Raw genomic sequence first — 20,213 nt, 5'->3', positions numbered from 1 at the left:
CCATTTGACTGTGTGGATAGGAGAACATTATGAAAATTTCTTCGATACTATGGAGTACCTGAGAAGTTGTCATCATCATCCGGAATTCATACGACGGACCACAGTGCAATGTGGCGCATGGAGGACAGCTGACAGACGCATTTGAAGTGAGGTCCGGAGTCAGACAAGACTGCCTACTCTCTCCCTCTCTCTTTCTTCTAGTGGTTGACTGAGTTATGAAGACTTCCTCATCTGACAGGAAACACGGACTACAATGAACAGGTTGGATGCAACTAGAAGATTTGGACTTCGCAGATGATCTGGTCCTTCTATCTCATACACATCAACAAATGCAGATTAAGACAACTAGTGGAGCAGCAGTCTCTGTATCAGTAAGCCTTAACATACACAAGGGAAATGCAAGATCCTCGAATACAACACGGAGAACACCAACCCAATCACATCTGATGGAGAAACACTGGAAGAGGTGGAAACTGCCACGTACCTGGTCAGCAGCATAATGGATGAACGAGGAGGATCTGATGCAGGTGTAAAGGCGAGGATTAGCAAAGCAAAGACAGCATTCCTACAGTTGAAGAACATATGTAACTCAAACACAACCGTCTGTCAACCGATGTCAAAGTCACAATCTTCAATACGAATGTCAAAACAGTTCTACTGTATGAAGCTCAAACTTCCAGAACTACCACAACCATCATCAAAACAGTACAAGTATTTATGCAAAATTGTCTCCTCAAGATGCCGAATGTCCGTTGGTTGGATCCCATCAGCAATAGCCTACTGTGGGAGAGAACAAGCCAACTTCGAGTTGGATATGGAATTATTAAAAGACGCTGGAAGTGGAAGGACACACATTGAGGAAATCATCAAACTGCATCACGAGGCAAGCGCTAACTTGGAATCCTGAATGGAAATGGAAAAATGGAAGGAGGAAGTACACAGTTGGGAATCGGAATCAGACATGAAAAGTATGAATAGCAACTGGAAAGAACTATAAGTGATTGCAGAGGTCAGAGTTGAATGGCGAGTGTTGATGGTTGATCTATGCTCCTCCATGAGCAGTGGCAAGTGTAAGTAAGCATAAAAGTTATTTATTGTGAATATCTTTTCACAAATTATTTGTAGATCAAACGGTTAAATTTGAATGGTATATGGTATTCCGCTTTCTCATGTCGTATATATATTCGGTGTACTGGTTATAGACAGGTTTAGGTCTATTATTATCATTATTATTATTATCATTATTATTAATACTATTATTTATGCTCTTATTCATTATTATATTTTGGTACAAACGAGGTATTTCAGCAAGTTTCTTTTACAAAAACAAAAACGGCAAAAGGGAAAGGAAAAAGATGAAAATAATATCTGAATCTCTGCATATTTTCAAATTAGAGACATGTTTAAGAATACGGGTTATTGACTATGTCATCTCTAACAACCTTTTTGTCACACGGTATATTTGCTAGGTAAGGTATTATAGGACTTTTATACTATTGCTTACATGCATGGATTTTAATGTATTCACTTCTCGTTCTACGAGAAGATATACAAGGTGAAAGATATGAATGAAGGGCATAGTTAGTATCTGATAAGATAACACCTGATGGATTTTGCAAGGCTTTAGATGTCTATCCACAACCATATTGATAATGACCTCAAAAGACTCACCACACATCTTGCTAACTACCTTCAGCAATACAAAAAAGTATTTTCTAACAAGCACGGGAAAGAATAATGGAGAACAGTAAAGAATAATAGGCAATATGCAGGAATCGACAAACTGTAAGAGTAAATGGAGAGTAATCCCAAAAGCATGTGACCTCTTTATGTAGTAAGTGAAATGGTAAACTTTTTCCGATAACAATAAACATGAGAAGACCAAGAGAGATCAGAGGAAAAGGTAATACCAAGATAATTAACCTTCGACACTGTGTTTGTACTAATCTAGTAACTTAGGCTATTTAACTAGTGTATATAGTATAGCTTTGAACACTCTCCTTACTAATAAACTTCGAAACTAACACTGAAAGGTGATGCTACTATACTAACTTTATATCACTTATTCTCCTAAGTGTTGCTCCTAGTCTCTTGTCAGTAAGAGTATCCTCATGATTTCTTATCAATAAGAACTATGTTTTGTGGGTTTGTGAAGCACTTATCAGGGGTGCTGTTATTTGATTATTAAATCTATATTTAGTTATTGTTTATTATTGACTGAAAGTAAATATTATGATGAACCGACATTGTCTGGAAATCAGGGACCGCTGAACAACTCAATCTTCCTTATTCAGGGCTCATGATTGGTGCTCATCCGTGATTATTGACCATTACCCTCAGACCAAATGGATCTTTATGTTTGTATTCTTCGTTGAAATGAGTACACACTGTTGTGAAATCCCGTTTAAAAACAAAATTCACTCCTAAATGAGATGATCTCTGGTGCTGTATGATGGCACTTTACACTTTCCGACTATTCATACCTCGGGAGAATATTTCTTCTTGAGGAAGCCGAAGAGGAAGTTGAGTTAGTGAATGTCTTATTGACCTGAAGGAGTGAGCCCAAAGGAGAACTTCTTGAGGCCAGCCATGCACGGCCCTTTTATGGGAAGATTTGATGTATCGGCCTCGCAATTCAGAAGGCTTTACCATCGGAGATGGGAATCCGTGTGGTGTAGTGCAATACCTTATTTTTAGGGTCAACCTTTTCTGGTCACTTCCTTCTATCATGAGAATCCACAATCGCTGCTCATTCTGGCTGTCCGAGGTAAACATATTACTCTCTTTAAGTCTTTCAACAGCAAGCAGTAAGACGGACCCACGGACCTTAAGTTGCTGTTTTTAGTCTTACCGTCCTTCAACCGACCTCTCTGGTATAGTACGGTTTAAATGAACATATGTTCCAACCAATATAGCTCGACTGAATTATTACGATAGGCAAGCCCAATTAACACGTAAAGGTAGCAGCTACAGTGATGAAGAACGAAACAGTTGTTAACTGCTTCACGCAGTTAAGTATTCCCTCAGTTAATTGCAGATTGTACTGAAAATTATGGTTAAAATAGTCCTCACCTCTCCCAAAAAAGCATTTAAATAAAACAAGATAAGTTTTTGTTTTACAGGAATGTTCAAAGATGTCTCACTTATATTGTTCTTCTAAGCTATATCTCTCGTGAAAGATCATGAATTTATGGGAAGTAACACAATACACTGTTTGAGGGTTTTTAAAAATAAATAATAAACTGTTTTATATTGTTTAATATCATACCAGTCTCTTACTATGGACACAAACAAAGATGATACTACAACTTAGAATGGTGAACAAGCCTCCCCATCCCAAACCACTTCAGACATACTAAAAGATCACTGTTAGATAACAAGTTACTTTGAAGTTATTTCCAGCCACGAACTAGAGTCAAGTAAGGAACTATTTAAAATCAGTAAGCTCTAGACACTCGTTTCGTCTTTGTTTATGACTTTTCAGAGTCGTGGACCTATAGCTTCATGAGGGACCGAAACCAAGACAATTAGGTATCGTAGTGATCGTCACACTTTTAGATTATTAGGTCTGTGAGCATTAGTCGACATTTCCAACCTTACTCAATGTTTGATAACGCGCAACAATTATCGAATGTTGTTGGCGATATAGTATGGAAGCTTAACTTTTGAGACTACTATATAAAGAATTAATAACTCTATTTTTGTTGTATAACTGATGGATACAGTGACCAATGCACTTTTTTCATTCTATTGTTTCGCTTTATTTTGACCGCTAATACGTCGTGATACGTATTATTGTTCCAGATTTATCATTAATTAACTATTTAACTATTACTGCAGTTTTGTGTCATCTATGACTAATTTTTGTACATTGCAATTCCTCAATTTTGCTGCTGTGTGGCCAGGTATTACATTTATTTTGCTGTATGAGTTTTGAGTAATCGATGAAAAGAGTACGATACAGAACTGCGTCTTGAGGGTAGTTTGTTCTCTGAGCCAGATGTTTAAATTCACAATAAGGATTATTATTCACAATCATTAAATCAATACAAAAATTGTTCGCTTCATTAGCAAACTTAAACTCACCTGAAACGGCGAAACAAACGTTAGCTTACTTACTCGACTCCAGTCAGCCCTTCGACCATGTAACACCTGAATAAAAGAATAAATAATGCGACATTGTCTTGTTTAATGGGTTGCTTAAACAGTTTGAAACACATTTTACCAATGGGGGTTTGCGGGAATTTTCTCAATTTGTTAAAAAAAAACGTCTTTTTATTATTTTAAATAGTCGAAACATATCTTGGCTACCACTTTTAGGTTTGTGACATTACTAAGCCCCTGAAATAATGAAAAAAATTATAATCAATACCGTTTACTGCATACGATTTGCTTGTATCAGTTTAACTTACCATTAAGTTCGAATTACCTTATCAGTTACGGTAATTATACACAAGAACTTATTGGTGTATATTGTTAGTAATGCTTCATCCACTACAAGTCATTAATAACTGGTAAACTTCCTTTTTCTGTTTAAATTGTCGTAACAATCTAAAATTGAGAATGTATTTCTTAAATCTTGACAAAAGATTCAGTTAGCCTAAGGTAGTTTTCTTATTGTGAACGACTGAGATTCGTCTAATACGACCGCTGACTAATGAGAGCTCCACAGTACGATCAATGACGCTGCCAACACTTCAATAAGTATCCCTAGACAATGGATTTAGGGAGGAGATAGAAGTGCAAAAAAACCTGATATTCAACGAAGACTAAATTAAAGTAGAATAACGCTGTATACAGAACAAGTGAATGTCAATCAAACGCAACCAATCGGAAAACAGATGTTACGGTAAAATACAAGTAAAAAAAGATGTATTTCGTTTAGCCGCAACAGGAAAGAAATTAAAATCTACTGACAACAAATAGATAACTTGAGGTCGTCCTAGAAATGTGCTGTTAGATAAGAATAAAACTCAAGATGGAATTTCTACACAACCTTGAAATCGTCAGCTGCACGTGAAAAAATATCAGTTCTGGTGTTTCCTTCCTGTTTTGTTCAGATCAATTTTCTCAACCTTTTAACAGACATTCCACTACTGATTGGTGTTACATACTACTTACACCTGTCAATATAAGTAGCATGCACCACAATAGAATAAGTCTTGTTGAGTATAGCCTAATTGAACATAAAGAAAAGTAGCTGATGTGAATCATCATTCATATGGAGTAGTATTATTTCAATTACTTACTATTTTTATAACCAAATAGATTAAATTATACTCTGCTAAATATACATTTATCACATGTACATACCTCTGTGTCCATATCATATATTTTATTGGTATATCTTCCAAGCATACGACGTATCAATTTGCATATAGTAGATAAATATATTCTATATGGAGATGTGAATGATTGTCCTCTTTCAGCAGTCATTTCATTACTAATCATAACTGGTAAATGAAGTTTAGTACTGGATACTGTTAAATGTTCACTAGTCAGTAATTTATAATTTTTCAAACATCGTATTAAATCATTTGAATGAGTTGATTCGTTGTATAGACGATGCAAACGTTCAAATGTCAGGAACTGACGCATTACAACACCATTTTGTAGTAAAATTCTTACAAAATCAGTTTTATTTCTTAGTAGAGCTTCCATCATAATTGGTTCCAAAATATCTGATAACGTAGTATTAAGTATATGAAAAAATATTATAAAACAGAATGAGTATTACGTTATAAACTTATGGGGTACATAGAGTTATTATTAAAGTTTAAAAAAGTATACTTTGTCATTGTAAACAATAACGACACCAGGAAAATTCACGCACCTAAATAACAGAAGTCGACTCCAGCATAAATGATGACTGAAATGTAAAGAGAGTCTTGATTGCAAAATCAGCTAGCTTAGTGACAGTCACTCATGAAGTAACGCGCATACGACCAAACTAAGAAATAACTTTATGACTTAGCGCAACCTTTAAATTTAAAAAGTAGTTTGAATGGTTTGAATCTGTATTGATGATGGGAGTCATGATTACAAACATGTTTAAGCATAGCAACTTGAACATCACGATAATGAAACCCGATATAGTTCTATTCAAATGAAGATAAAAGAACATCATTTCAGTACAATTTAATCAAACAGTGATGTTCAAGTAAACTAGACTGATACGCTTATCAAAAGTTACCAATAAAGATCTACAGCTTATGAGTATTTCCATTTAACAGTAACATAACAATATTGGTAAATAATGATAAGGAGTCTAAAATTCACTTTAATCGGTAGGTGATAGCATTAAAGCGTAGTCATACTAAGAGTATTTGTGAAAAAGCAACAACAGATTACTGAAAATAAAGATAGATCTATCAAAATAGTGTGTGTATCTCAGTAGTGCTTAGTTTTAACCGTACAGAGAAAGAAAATTTATAAACCTAAAATCATCCAACAAACTGAAAGTAAATACTTGACATTAGATACTTTTAACTCCACAATCCTATGACCATAACTTGTAATCATATCAAGTTAATCGTTTTCATCTTGCTAATGTAGCGGGACCACCAGCTCAAGTAAGTCAAAACAAAACATTATTCATGCGGCAGAATTCAAATTATCTTAATGGTGAAGTTTTACATTGATTTGTTAAACATACATAACTGAACATTTCTCAATCAAGTCGTGAGCTTATGGGACAAACAGATCTGAAAACAGTCGTATTGTTCAGTCATACAAAGTCAATTAATTAGATTAAAATAAGGTTAATGGCATTAATTAATACTTTCTAATTAAGCAACGTTTTTTCACCTGGATTTCGAGACTTGCTAATCTATTCCGATGAGAAATGATAACTCTGAAACCAACCACACTTTCTATGTGAAAACTAACTATACTATTTGACTATTTAAATTAAAGCGAATGCAACAGGGTTGAAACAGAGACTAGATGGCTGAATGTTGCAAGTTTTATTTGCTACAACACAATCCAATGATTTCAGACTACTGATGTTATTTATAGTTTGTTGTCTATTTTAAATGTGGCTTTTTAATCACTTATTAGGCAGAAGGGGTTTTGTGGAGATTTCAGTGTTTTCATAGTTGAGATCATGAGTCAATTGAAGCTAGACCACCATGGAAAACCTAGAAGCAATGGACGGCCGTTTCCTCCTATTATGGGACTCCTCAGCAGTGCGTATCCACGATCCCGCATCGCAAGCGAGATTCGAACCCAGGACCTACCAGTCTCACGCCAGAGCACTCAACCGATAGACCACTGAGCCGGCATCCAACGGTGCTAATGTCTAACTTCGACCAATTCACGAAGTTTGAGCAACCGTTCACCAGTTGTCTTTAGTGGGTTGTTATCTCACAACAGACGTGGTTGAACTCCACTGGTCACTGCTTCTCACTAGGACTCCAGGACACATATCTTGAAGTCAGTCACTAGGCAATTTCAATTGAATTAACAGAACTATTTGTATACAAAGCGATGCATCAGGTAGTTCCTGATGATTTTTGGAAATAGTTTAAATCCAGCAAATCGTTTTCAATATTATCACTAATGAATGTATCATTATTGTCATAACTGTTATCATTTCATTTAAATACACATGAATCTCTAAATTTTAAAATGTCTCCTAAAAATCTATTGAAACTTAATATTCAGTTAGAGAACACATTTTTTGCTTAATATTCTGAATTATGTTTCAATTATTCAGTCTATATGAAAAATGCAACAAGGGGAAGTTAATTAACATCAGTAACCGAAATCAGTTAATGAAAACATAAATTAGTTCAGATTTCTAAAACTTTATATCTCTATAAGAATTTCATATGAAATAATTGTAGCAGAACCAAAGCTAAGTCATTTACACTATGTTTTGATGGCATCTTGGTTGATCTACTGCGTTTAAAACTCGATAGTCAATACTAAATCCTTTCAGCTACGCCAATCAGGACCAGTCACGCTGGAGCCCTCAAATGCCCTGGTACGGTCGAGAATGGGGAGAGTACGCTTGTGCAATGGAGTGAAGTTTGAATTCACTTAGTATTGTTTGTTTGAATCTTCCCATTGATGCTTAGGACTGCAACTGAGTGGATAACGTGATGGCGTTTGAAGCGAAAGGTACTGGGTTCGAGTCCCAGAGTGAACATCAACTCTGAGATACAGGCACATCCAGCTGACGAGTCCCAAATAGGACGAAACGCGCGTCCTGGATTCCACTGCTAGCCACTATCCATCTTTGCTTATTTACACTATGTTTTAACGACATCTTAATTGATTTACCGCGTTTAAAACTCGATGGTCAATACTAAATCCTTTCAAATACTGTATATTACTGAGGTACGTGTATGATAAATACGCCAAATAATAATGAAAATAACTCTTTACTAACCTGGTTTAACTTGTTTTCCTTGACGAAATATTTTTGCTTCAGCAATATCACATCTATCCCATGTTAATGCTAATCTTAATTGTTTATCTAATTCTGAAGAAGTTTTAATTAATGCAAATAGAATGGCTAAATCTAAATCATCTGATTTATTCATATCAAATGTTGTAATTAATTTTGTATCTTTTACAATTAATTGAATCATTTTCAATGCAGCTTCAACTTTATTTTTACCAGAAACAATTTTCAACTTTTGACTTAATATTGAACATTCTCTTTCGGTAAATGATGTAAATTCACTAAATTATTAAATTAAATTTATAGAATGGTGGAAATTAAATAAAGAATAAAAAGTAAATAAGTAATTGTATGATAACACAATGTTATACAAGTCAATGTATGTATCTATATAATACATACTTAGTATTCATACTTCCACTTGGGTTACAATCAAGTTTCGATCTCAGATTATGTTATTGATTGATATGTTTCTTAATATTTCGTGGATTGGTCTTATGAGGACACTTTTGTTGATCTCAAATCACCTCGATGGAAGACTTATGGTAAATTAACGGTTTTCTAGCTCTGAAATTTGTAACCTTCACAATCGAAATCTTGTTCACAAACAATCAGTTACATGATTAGATTTCAATCATAATAAGTGTGCCTATTCTACTTTCAAGATACAGTATCCTGAGTATAGCCTGTTGTTGCAAGCCAGTTTGGACATACATTTAATGTGAAAGTAATTTATTCTGGGTGAGAGGATCAATAAAACATTAATATCTTCTGCAATATTAATGAATCTAGTTGATCAGGATTAAATAAACGACAAAAAATTAAGGATAATATTTAAGTGTTTTACCGATCTGAGTAATTTGATCTATACATTCATAATAGGTGTTTGCTATTTCTCAACCATAGAAAAGAGTGGATTTTATTCCTCAACTTTATTTACAATACGATGCTTTCTTTCAGTTGTGGATCATAACTAAATTGTTCTTTCATTCTCACAAGAAAAAACATGATTTGGACAGGATTTGAGGAAAAAAATCTTACTTATGTTTAAGTCGAAAATTAAATGCCATATCTAATATGTCAGCTGCTCTCCCAGTACCAGAACATATTACAACCGGTACACGTTCTTTAATACTATTTCGTGCATCAATAAACACATCATGGCCACCTTCTACAATTACTAGGACAACCGGAATCCCAAAACCACCAGCTGAAAATTAACAACACAGATAAATGATCATTATTTCAATATACACTAACTTTATATCAGTCAATATTTACAGTGAATTTAAATATACTGGTATATTTTGAACTCAAAAACAATGACCCATACACTGATGTTTTTAGAATCGAGCTACCCCAACCAGTCGTATACGTGATATACAGAGGAAAGGCTATGGATTTTGAACACAAGATTTCCCCCCATACATTATATCACTGTAATTAAAATGAGTCTCAAAGTCAGTATAAATAGGTACACTTTACATATAAAAACTATTTTTAAAAACCACATACTTGTTAAAGTTGTAGTGCCGCGATTCGTTAATCGTTCGTTTCGATAACCGTTATGATTCTAATCTTAACGGTGCGTAAAATCAGAAGACAAAGGATAGCAGCAACTACAGTTTATTGTCGAATAACTCAGGTTAGAAAGCTAACAACACCTGAGCGAATATGAACGAGCGAGTGAGCGGCAAGCGAGAGAGCGAGTGAACAAGCGAACAAGCGAAGGAAACGAACGAGGAGCAAGCGAGCGAATAGCAAACAATTACATAGGCAATTTATAGTCAGATTTGATAAGGGCACAGCAAAGCAAAACAAAGGCTGATAATAATATTTGCGTGCGTACACATATGGGGAGGAGTATGAGTCATCGAATGATATTTAAGCAGTCAACATTTCGGATAGAGTGTCATGTGCTCTAGTGGTATAGCAGTGCAAAGAATATGCAAATTGTTACTATCCAAATGACGATGTCTGTTAAGTAAGTTAATAAAAAGGGCTTAACCGGATTAGGTGTAAACGAACTCAATTGTATTTGAGTTGCTATAATGTCTTGATTGATTTGAAAGAATTCTCACTTTACTCATCATTCAATCTTAGTACCTCTACAACCAAAACATGTCTTGACAGTTTATTATTTTAAAATCCATTGTACTAATTCTGTTACTGTAAAACTATATTTTTTATTACCTTTTAAACCGTACGGTCTCCAATCACCATGCCTTCTATCAGTTTTTGTCAAGAGATTTAATTTGTATACTCTAGTCTTGTTGTGTCTTGTTATTGGGGTTCAGTACCGCCTATGATGTTACGGGTTTAAGAACGAAAACGACTGAGCTTCTCTAATACAATTGGTTCTCTTCGGAACTGACAACAGTCAATTATACTCAACACAGCAAACCTCGACAGCGAAGACAGGAAGAAGACAGAATTGTAGGTAACTTGATATTTGTGGTAGAACAAGTAACTCAAATGAAATTGGTACAAAAGTTGTTATAATAGTAGCAGAATATGACCTCCGAGCATGTAGCAATTGAGAGAACTAAAAAGCATGACAGCCAATCAAAGGGCAAAGGTCATGCACAAAATCGAATTGATAATAAGTATGCGAGTGTTTATCGTTCCAGAAGAAATCTTAGCCTCTCTGATAAAATCTGACCATTCTTGCAACCGCTTTAGTAATTTTCTGATTAGTCTTTTTTCTAAACCCATTCGTTTATTAAATGGTAAATAATTCTGCATTCCATTGTGTTATATGACGAACATTTAAGAAATAAATGGATGAAACACCAAAATTACTTAGTATTTGTATGTCAGTACTTTGAAAACCTCAGCAAATGAAATTTACAAAGAATTCGCAAATCACACGAAATTACGTAAGAAAAATGTTAGAGGTCAATTACACTAATATTCAATTCATTTGGTTTGTTATATTCACAATTAGCCACTGGGATGTAAATGCAAGTTTTGATATTATCATCAAACTTTCTAAGCGTAACTGTGGTGGTGAGAACATCATGCATTAGATTGGTGAGTTATTAAATACTTTTAAATAATGAATTAAGTTTATAAATTTTTAGAGAACCGATAGCTCATTATACTGTTTCCACAATACATACCCAGTGGTAAAATAAATATAAGTATCGTATTCTTTCTGATTTCAGTACGTAGTGATATATTCACTAAAACTCTATTGAGGCACCAAATTATAATCACATAATCTACTAACTGTTTTAATTAAAACCATAAAAAATCATTACGCTACCCCTGTTCATAATGTTTTATTTAGATGATTGACATTAACTGCTACTGATGAATTTTCTAATAAACCAGTTAACATAAGAGAACTATTTCGTTACTGATTTCAATTCAAATAGTCTAACATATATTTAAAGCATTGAGAAAAAGAAATGAAACAAAATAATGTGAAATTTACTAACCTTCTTCTGGAAGAGCTATTTGTTTTTCCAGTCTTGCGCGAAATCGAGCTGATTCACATCCACCATATCTTAAACGTTTACCTTCATCCACAAAAATATAATGGGTATGATTTTGATTTAAGGAAACAGGTTGTCCCGTCTCAATAACAGTAGACACTGTATAAGGTATCGGATGGAAATGATCCTGAAGTTTATGTGATAAAAGAAAGTTTCTCTTCATTTTGAAAAGTGTGTTATTAAGAAAAGAACAAAGAAAATTATAACATTTTTGTATGAATCGTTTATTTTAACACAGCGATTATCTATACTTCCAATTTTACTGCACTTATTACCAGTTTTTTGAGGTTGTTAACTCTTCTAGGTTGAATATTAGCGAAATGAACACACTGAATAATATTGATTGACCTGGTGTAACAGAATTACTAACCCATTACTATTGTAACAAATGTCACCAAAGGAGTGAATAATGCCAGTTAGTGAATTAAACAATTTGAGTTTATTCTTAATTAATAAAAACTAAATGAACGTTTAGAATACTGAGTTTATAGTAAGATCACCGTTTGATAAAAATAATTGCATCCGATTTTAAAAGATCTAAATTAATTTAATAAACTGCATGTGGTGTCATACATAATTAGTTTGGGGAATTAAAACGGACCGTCAAGCTTTTTGATATATATCATAACGGTTTTCAAGATATACCACTGAAAGCCGGATAATACACCCTTCATAACGGTTAGCATTTAACGGATTGATCATGTTTTTGATGAAATAGTCCATAAATTAATAATTCACTGGTTGAAATGAATTTGATTGTTTGAAAAAAACACTACACATACATATAAAAGGTAATAATCACTCTTGAAATCACAACAATGTTGTTTGATGCCTACTTCATAATTTGTAGCGACCAGAGTATTACGATTCAGTACATAACCCCATGGAGCAATACCAATACATCTTAATTGTTGAGACAACATTCTTTTGTCTGTACTGTATGACTGTTCTTGCAATGCATCGCCAACCACTCGTATAATTCCTAAATTTAAACCTGACGTTACAATCCAAGCTCGAGTTGTTTGTGCTGCTTGAACTAAACCCTTTGGTAAAAAGAAAATATGTAAGATGATATTCACTGAAAGGTTCGTTAAAAGTACTGTAATTCGATTTGTTTGTAAATATTCAATTTAAAAAATTCGTTTAAAGTTCTGCATTTCCAATGTCTTGTTTTTTCAAATATTCATTCATTTTTATCGTATAGTAATAATACTTATTACAAATACGCTTTCTTTAGTTAATGTATATGTCCTCTATGTATATATCCTATTCATATTGAAATAAATTAGTCGTATAAAGTTGAGTTAATTTTATCTTCTTCAGTAAAACTTAGAGTTTCTTTTGTTTTACTTTCGATTTATTTGTCCGAATCAAGTTATATGCGACCAAGACTTAACGAGTATGTCCAAATATTTAAACTTCTCGATAAACTAAAAATCCCATAATTACACTGTACAGTATCTTAGTTGTTCAATAGACAATGAGAGAATTAATTCAATCTATAATATTCTGGTTGAAACATGACTGAATTCGCAACAACCAAGGCTTTTTAGTCTCCATTGGCATTTTAAGCATTAAATTCAGATTTTTAAACAGTTTCATACGATATTCTTAGTCAAGTATCTTAAACCGCTGCACCCGTTGAGGTACACCGTGTTCAATTCTGAAGTTTTTAAAACTAACATGAAAAAAACTTCAAGACTGTTACTTATATCTTTATTCCTGTAAGTTTCATTCAATTATATCAACATTAATTGTTTACAAACGTCTCAACCGCCATCCTTTATATATTTCCTGGAAGTTTTAATTCTATGTATTTTAATTAGTGATGGTTTTGCCTTTTGTAAACCATTTTCCAATTCTGATTTATTGTCTATTTATTGTCACAACATTTCAACGACAAAACATTCTACTTCTTTTTCTAATCTAGCACATGTTCGTGCTAGGCTAACTTATACAAACTTACTCATATGAAATGAATATTGTACTCTACCTAATGGTTCATTTTTGTCAAGTAATTCTAGTTTTACTGTGATTCAGACATTTCTTAAACTGAACCGTATTTCAAATTTGTTTACTTGTATCTTTCTATTTTTGTTTAAAACTGTATTTTTTTAAAAGGAATTCAGTATTGTAATATTGACAAACACTTGTTCTATTTATTCATCTAAATATTGAAAAAAAAAATTGATTTAGACTGAATGGTTATACAACTCTATTTAACAATATCTGAATATTATAGTTGAATTCATGAGTCGATTGAAGCTAGACCACAATAGAAAACTTGGAACGGCCGTTTCGTTTTATTGTGGGACTCCTCAGCAGTGAGCAGTGCTCAGTGGTCTAGAGGTTTATTGCTCGTGCGCGTGACCGATAGGTCCTGGGTTAGAATCTCGTGAGGCGGGATCGTGGATGCGCACTGCTGAAAAGTCCCGCAATAGGATGAAACGGCCGTCCAGTGCTTCAGAGTTTTCCATGGTGGTCTAACCTCACTCGACTCATGAATTCAACTACAAAATTACTAAAATCTTTACAAAACCCCTCTGATAATATCTGAATAGTTCAACATCATTATTTATCCGTTTTGTCCCGCTTCAACTGAAGTAATTTAACGTATGGGTCAAATATTCATAGATTTTGTTTTAAAAAGTATCGATTAGTTATCCAAATGTTGACATTTTCTGAGACATTTTCATCTTCTGATTTCGGTGGTCTGATAATGAAGCTCTCATTGTCGTTCCAAACAACATTATCGGCACAGACTTCAGATAGTCATTTTTTTATAGTTTACTGATACATTGTCTGAAATTATAATCAATCATTATTAGACCTCAATTAACTAATCCAATATTAAAAACTGTTTATATCAGTGAACTATTCATATTAAAATTTAAGTAATAAATGAGTAAATGAACAAGTATTTTCTAACAGAATAAAAAACTTCTTTTTTATGTCCTTCAAGAACAAAATTTTTCGCTCCGCCAATAACGGAAATACATAAACTAGGCTTCTCTGGCTCCATCATTTTCCAGTAATTCTTCATCAATAACATTACATCTTCTAATTTATCTTCATCTGAGATACGTACAAACTAAAAAGATTAATTAATAAAAAAACATAAACCAATCAAAAGATTCGTGAACCTTTTTTTGATAATTCTAGTCAGTATTAATTATTTATTTAATAGTTATTCCGGCAATTTATTGCCTTTAATCCCACAACCTTGTGGTTTACAGTTTTTTAACAGTTCAGTAAAGTTAATTTGAATTTCCTAGGTAACATCTTTAAACTTGCTTAAAAATTGAACATAGGGAGTACAGTACAGATCGATCTACACCTAAGAAAGTTAAAACATCTAGAAAATGTTTGGAAGTTTATTTGTCTTTGATGAATATGAATAGATCTTATCAAGAAAACCATTAGACATTGATACGTCGTTTACATTTGCATTAAAATTATATCTCATACTGTCATTGAAAGGATTAAATGTCAGAATCAATCGGGTGAATGGTAATAAAATTATTAGGTAATTTTTCTGTGTAGTTTTACTGTTCAACAATAATAATGGTAATAATAATAGTTATATAGTTGTCATGACAAACTGGTGAGAATAATGCAAACATTGTGAGGATTGAATCGAATGTTTTGTTCACGTTTAGAACTCTGTAGTAACGTGAACTCACGATATCTGGAATTCGTAAAATGAAACAATAAGCTGAGCGACTAAGTGGGAGAACAGTAGTTCGTATTTTGAATTTTAACCAATATATGATATAGTACTAATCTCACTCAATTTTTTCAGCACGTTAAAGTCTCACTGTTGATTTGGTTAATTTTACAGATGTCGATTTCCGCCAGAACTTAAGGAGATTTACCTTGAAGTTAGTCATAAGTGACCACATAAGTGTCAGTCAGTGATGATAGTATCGTATTCTTATGTGAATATTTGTCACAAATCATGAGATTATAACTCTGAAGTAAATGTATTTTACATAAGATGAAGACCCGATTTAAAAGATAGCATACATGTGCTTCATACTATAAAACAAACTAGTGTTTTTATGAACTGATTGGTACTTCTACGCATCACAAAACAATAACATTAATGTATACTATTTATGCTGACAGATATAATTAATATTTAGCACCAATCGGAAGTAAACTACCTGGCATCAGGAGAATGAAATGAAGAAAACAAAAAAAAAATCGGAAAATTATCAAAATAACAACAGAATTAAAGGAACAGTTGAGCATGTGGGGGACAACACAAAGAAGCTGTGCAAATAGTGTATTTAATGTATGATTTTTACACTTTTCTAAGCCACTCTGTGATTTTGTACTTAAGTGTAAATTGATTTTCCCCACATGAGGTTTTGTTCACGACAAGAGAAGTGCTGTCATCAGAATCAAGTATGAACAACGAAAAATATGCTTATCAGAAGTCTATCATTTTTTTCCTTCTTTATCTTCTCAAATGAAAAAGTTTCCATGTTGAAGAATAAATGCAACTATAAGATAATAAGTATCAAAAGATTTCAAAGAGACAAAGCCTAACCTCATGACTTTAGCTACATTTATACAACAAGAGAACTGTTAACTAAATGAATCTCGGATTTTTGAAAATGATAACTTTTGACAAACTTTGTTTCGTTGTTAGTCAATATTAAGTGGGTATCATGACCACTTTTCTGAGCGTATAAATAAATAAAGGAAAAATAAAACAAGTAAGGTCATTCATACCTCAAACACTGTGATCACTGGATTTATATTCGTGACAGTAATGCGGGTACCTACTTAAATACATAGCCTAATGCTTTAGTTTATAATTGAATTGTGTTAAATGGTTTAAAAAATACAAGAAAAAGAGTCATTAGGTGTTACCAAGTACAAAAATTTCTACTGGTATTACTCAGATAATATGATCTGTAAATTTTGTCACTTCTAGTAATCACATAGGTGAATAGTTAGGTATAACAGTAAATCTATGATTAATGAAGCTAATTATTATTCAATTTGTAAGGTCTCCTCAAAATTCTTTTTCACAAGAAAATTCTTAAGAAATTGTTCAAAGATTCTTGGGAGAGAAAAACGCTGGGATCTAAATATTATTAAAATGAAGAGCTTATAACGTCCACACACTGAAAACTAAATTCCTTTTCTGTTTTTCTAGATGTTTTCGAATATTATTACTCATACTTCTGTAAATAATCAATGAGATCAAAGTTTCTTACTATCAGACATCCACCATTCTTACAGGCACAGGCACGATATCTTAGCTTTACATGCATCATTTTAACCAATAAAATTTTGTGCTGAATAGTGTCACTGAACTGATTGAGCCAACTTATATGATTGTGTTGTTTTTATTGAAACTCATCTACTTTTTGAGAAGACCATTTTTAAAACCTTATAAATAATTAGAAACAGATCGCGGACGCGGATTACACAAATTATAGGAATAATAAATAAATTTCTTACCTCAAGCGTTCGTTATAACACTTTCGAATCTAAAATATTTTTAACTAAAACAGAACTTTATCCCAGTTATGTGAAGCAGCAATTGGCTACCACAAAACTACCGCCTGCGGTTAATAAAATAGATTTCCTTAAATTCTGTCTGAACGCCTCTTTATACCACTTTTGGAGAACTTTTCTACAAAACCGCGTTACGAAACTCAACAATCTCCACAATTCTACACTGACAATTATCATGTGCTCACTAGTTACTTGTTTCAACATGAACTTCCAGGAGTTCTAGTGAGAAGCCGTGGCCAGTAGAGTTCAACCGTGTTTGTTGTGAGAAAGTTACTCACTGAAGACAATGGTGGACGGTCGCGCAATATCGTGGATTGGTTGACATTACACATTAACACCGTTGGTTGCTGACCGGCTCAGTGGTCTGTGGGTTAGGCGTTTGCGCGCGGGATTGTAGACGCATACTGCTTACGAATCCTATACTAGGACGAAACGTCCATCCAGTGCTCCCAGGTTTCCACTGGTGGTCTAACTCTGATCCATTGACGATATCAATTTAAACTCAACAATATCCACAACCCTATACTGATTATTAGATATGTTTATACAGTACTTTACAATGTTTCAGCAGAAGTACATGACGTGGTTTCTATATAAAACCATTCGTGATATTTCTGACCACCTTAAATTGTTGTATAGATAACAATTTAATGGTTGAAAGGCATCATTCCCAATTGAATGTAAAGCAAAATCTGAATAAGTAAGATCAAATTTATCACTTTCTTCCTAAGCTAGATACTGAACACTATTAAACAAATCATATACTACCGCGGAAAATTCGGAATTGTTTTTGATATGGTCCACTTGTAAAAGTAAAAAACCATTTTTACATAATTCAATAGGAAATCTAACCCATAAGATACCTTATAAAATGATGTTAAGCGGTTCGTCTATAACGACTTTTAATATTGCTACCGACTAAAAATTCTTATGCCCATCAGCATATTAAAGTATCACATGAAAGCTAGGAGCACGGAGTGGTTAATATCTCAAGAATAAACTAACTAAATAAAAACACATTATGATCTTGCTTGCAATCATAGTCCCATAAAGACTTGCTAATGCCTCGACTGTTTTGTAGAAAATGACTTTATTAATAATACATCTTTTAATTTCAGCTCATAACGCATGAAAATCTGGCAAGCAAGGCTCCAAAATGGTTTGGTCTAATAACAGAACACACATCTTTACTAACCAGTTCATAGTTTCATACTGCTTATGGACTATAACTAGACCCACATAAAAACATTACTGGATTCTTGGCAGTCATGTACTGACAGTGTTTTAAGACTTTGAATGATTGACTCTGATCCAGGAGGTAACCAGTGATGATTTGGATTATTAAAGTTAGCATTAACTCCGTGGTTAATACCCTATAATTAAAATACTCTAAAATGTCCTTGATGAAATTTTACCTGTATTACCAGGAAAAACCTTCCAAATACGTGCAAGTACGCTATAGAATGCATTCAAGTATACTTTAAACTTGCAGCCAAAGAACGATATATAAAGTCTGGAACTTGAGCAAATAATAGTTAATCAATCATGTGTAGACAATTGCCAACTTCACATTTGCTATATATATATATATATATATATATATATATATATATATAGCTGCACTCTGCGAGTAACGTTTTTCGTCAGATAACCAGTCAGATATTAAAAAAGGGTCTAACGTCCACTTTTTGTCGATATTACGTAGCGCTTGTCAACTGAAATCAGAAAGCAGCCTACATAACTTGTGCTACGACTTTTGTTTTTCTGAACTTCCTCGACAACTGAAGGTATTCTAAAATTATCAACATGGACCTTATTTTTATCATCCAATCGTCAAGAGAGCGCAAAACTGTAACACTGAATTCTCTTCCAACGTAAACTTTGTTTACTGAAAACTCATACGCCAACATGATTTGTACAAAGTTACTCATGATTTCAGTTCTAAACAACCCATATGAGTTCATCCATTTTACAACATAAGTGCACCATTTTGAGTGTGACCGCACATTATAGGCAAATCACACATTATTTTGACACGGAAATTTAAGGAGTAACTTTATTCAACTAGATCATACCTCCGTTGGCTTGTGGTTGGAAGTAGACTCTGTTATGAACTCTATTTGTCCAAAAGCATTTGACGGGCCGACTACTTTTAAGCATTCAGACTCAGACCATTCTTTATTGTCTGTTTCTGAACGGTTCTGTCCTACACAGAGTAACGTTTTTAGGCATATTCCTCACCATGAAAATAGTGGTAAATTCGATATTCCCCACAAAAACAACTGCAAACATCAAATTAAAATTGATAGCAAACAAACCGATCACTTGGTTTAGTTTCAGTTGCATACTGTGGATCTGCAACAAACTTTATGCATTCTTTAAATGTGAAATGCTTCAAAACAAAGCTAATTTTTTTCTGTTGTGGCATAGGTTATTTAGCAAAGAATGTTACCAACTTCTTTTGTATCTCTGACATGCTCTTCGCCACGCATGAACTTCTGAGACCACTCTTTAGACTTTTCCAACATGTGCGTGAAATCAGTGAAATCCTGGAAGTATACTTGAAATCTCTCAAGGTCAATAGGTTAGAAACCGGTTATACTGAGTCACTCAATGAAACAAATAACAACTTTGTGGTCAGATGAAAACGGTTTTGATGTGTCGCGTGAAGTTTCGGATTTTTCGCAGGGGAACGTAGTTTTATTTGTGTTCCCTACGGTAAACTCTGCACTTTTGAACAGAAGGTCGCTTCCTTAATTTAAAGATCA

General features: G+C 33.5%; 1 protein-coding gene across 1 annotated transcript in view; it reads right to left on the bottom strand.

Moving 5' to 3' along the window:
• The window catches only part of Smp_199590 (transient receptor potential cation channel,subfamily m, member, putative), a gene marked incomplete at both ends in the record, with an annotated part of 28,721 nt that extends 8,748 nt beyond the window's left edge, over nt 1–19,973 (bottom strand). The window contains 10 exons of the mRNA XM_018788675.1: nt 5,314–5,681; nt 8,396–8,691; nt 9,452–9,620; nt 11,854–12,037; nt 12,747–12,953; nt 14,840–15,001; nt 19,521–19,651; nt 19,687–19,727; nt 19,764–19,861; nt 19,902–19,973. Of these exons, the coding sequence (XP_018644719.1) occupies nt 5,314–5,681; nt 8,396–8,691; nt 9,452–9,620; nt 11,854–12,037; nt 12,747–12,953; nt 14,840–15,001; nt 19,521–19,651; nt 19,687–19,727; nt 19,764–19,861; nt 19,902–19,973 (1,728 nt within the window). The remainder of the gene's footprint in view (nt 1–5,313; nt 5,682–8,395; nt 8,692–9,451; nt 9,621–11,853; nt 12,038–12,746; nt 12,954–14,839; nt 15,002–19,520; nt 19,652–19,686; nt 19,728–19,763; nt 19,862–19,901) is intronic.
• Nucleotides 19,974–20,213: the final 240 nt, after the last annotated feature.

The sequence above is a fragment of the Schistosoma mansoni genome (assembly GCF_000237925.1).
Source record: "Schistosoma mansoni, WGS project CABG00000000 data, supercontig 0367, strain Puerto Rico, whole genome shotgun sequence".
NCBI classification, from domain to species: Eukaryota; Metazoa; Platyhelminthes; class Trematoda; order Strigeidida; family Schistosomatidae; genus Schistosoma; species Schistosoma mansoni.
The sequence above is the reverse complement of the archived record's forward strand: the minus strand, read 5'-3'. Positions and strand labels throughout refer to the sequence as shown.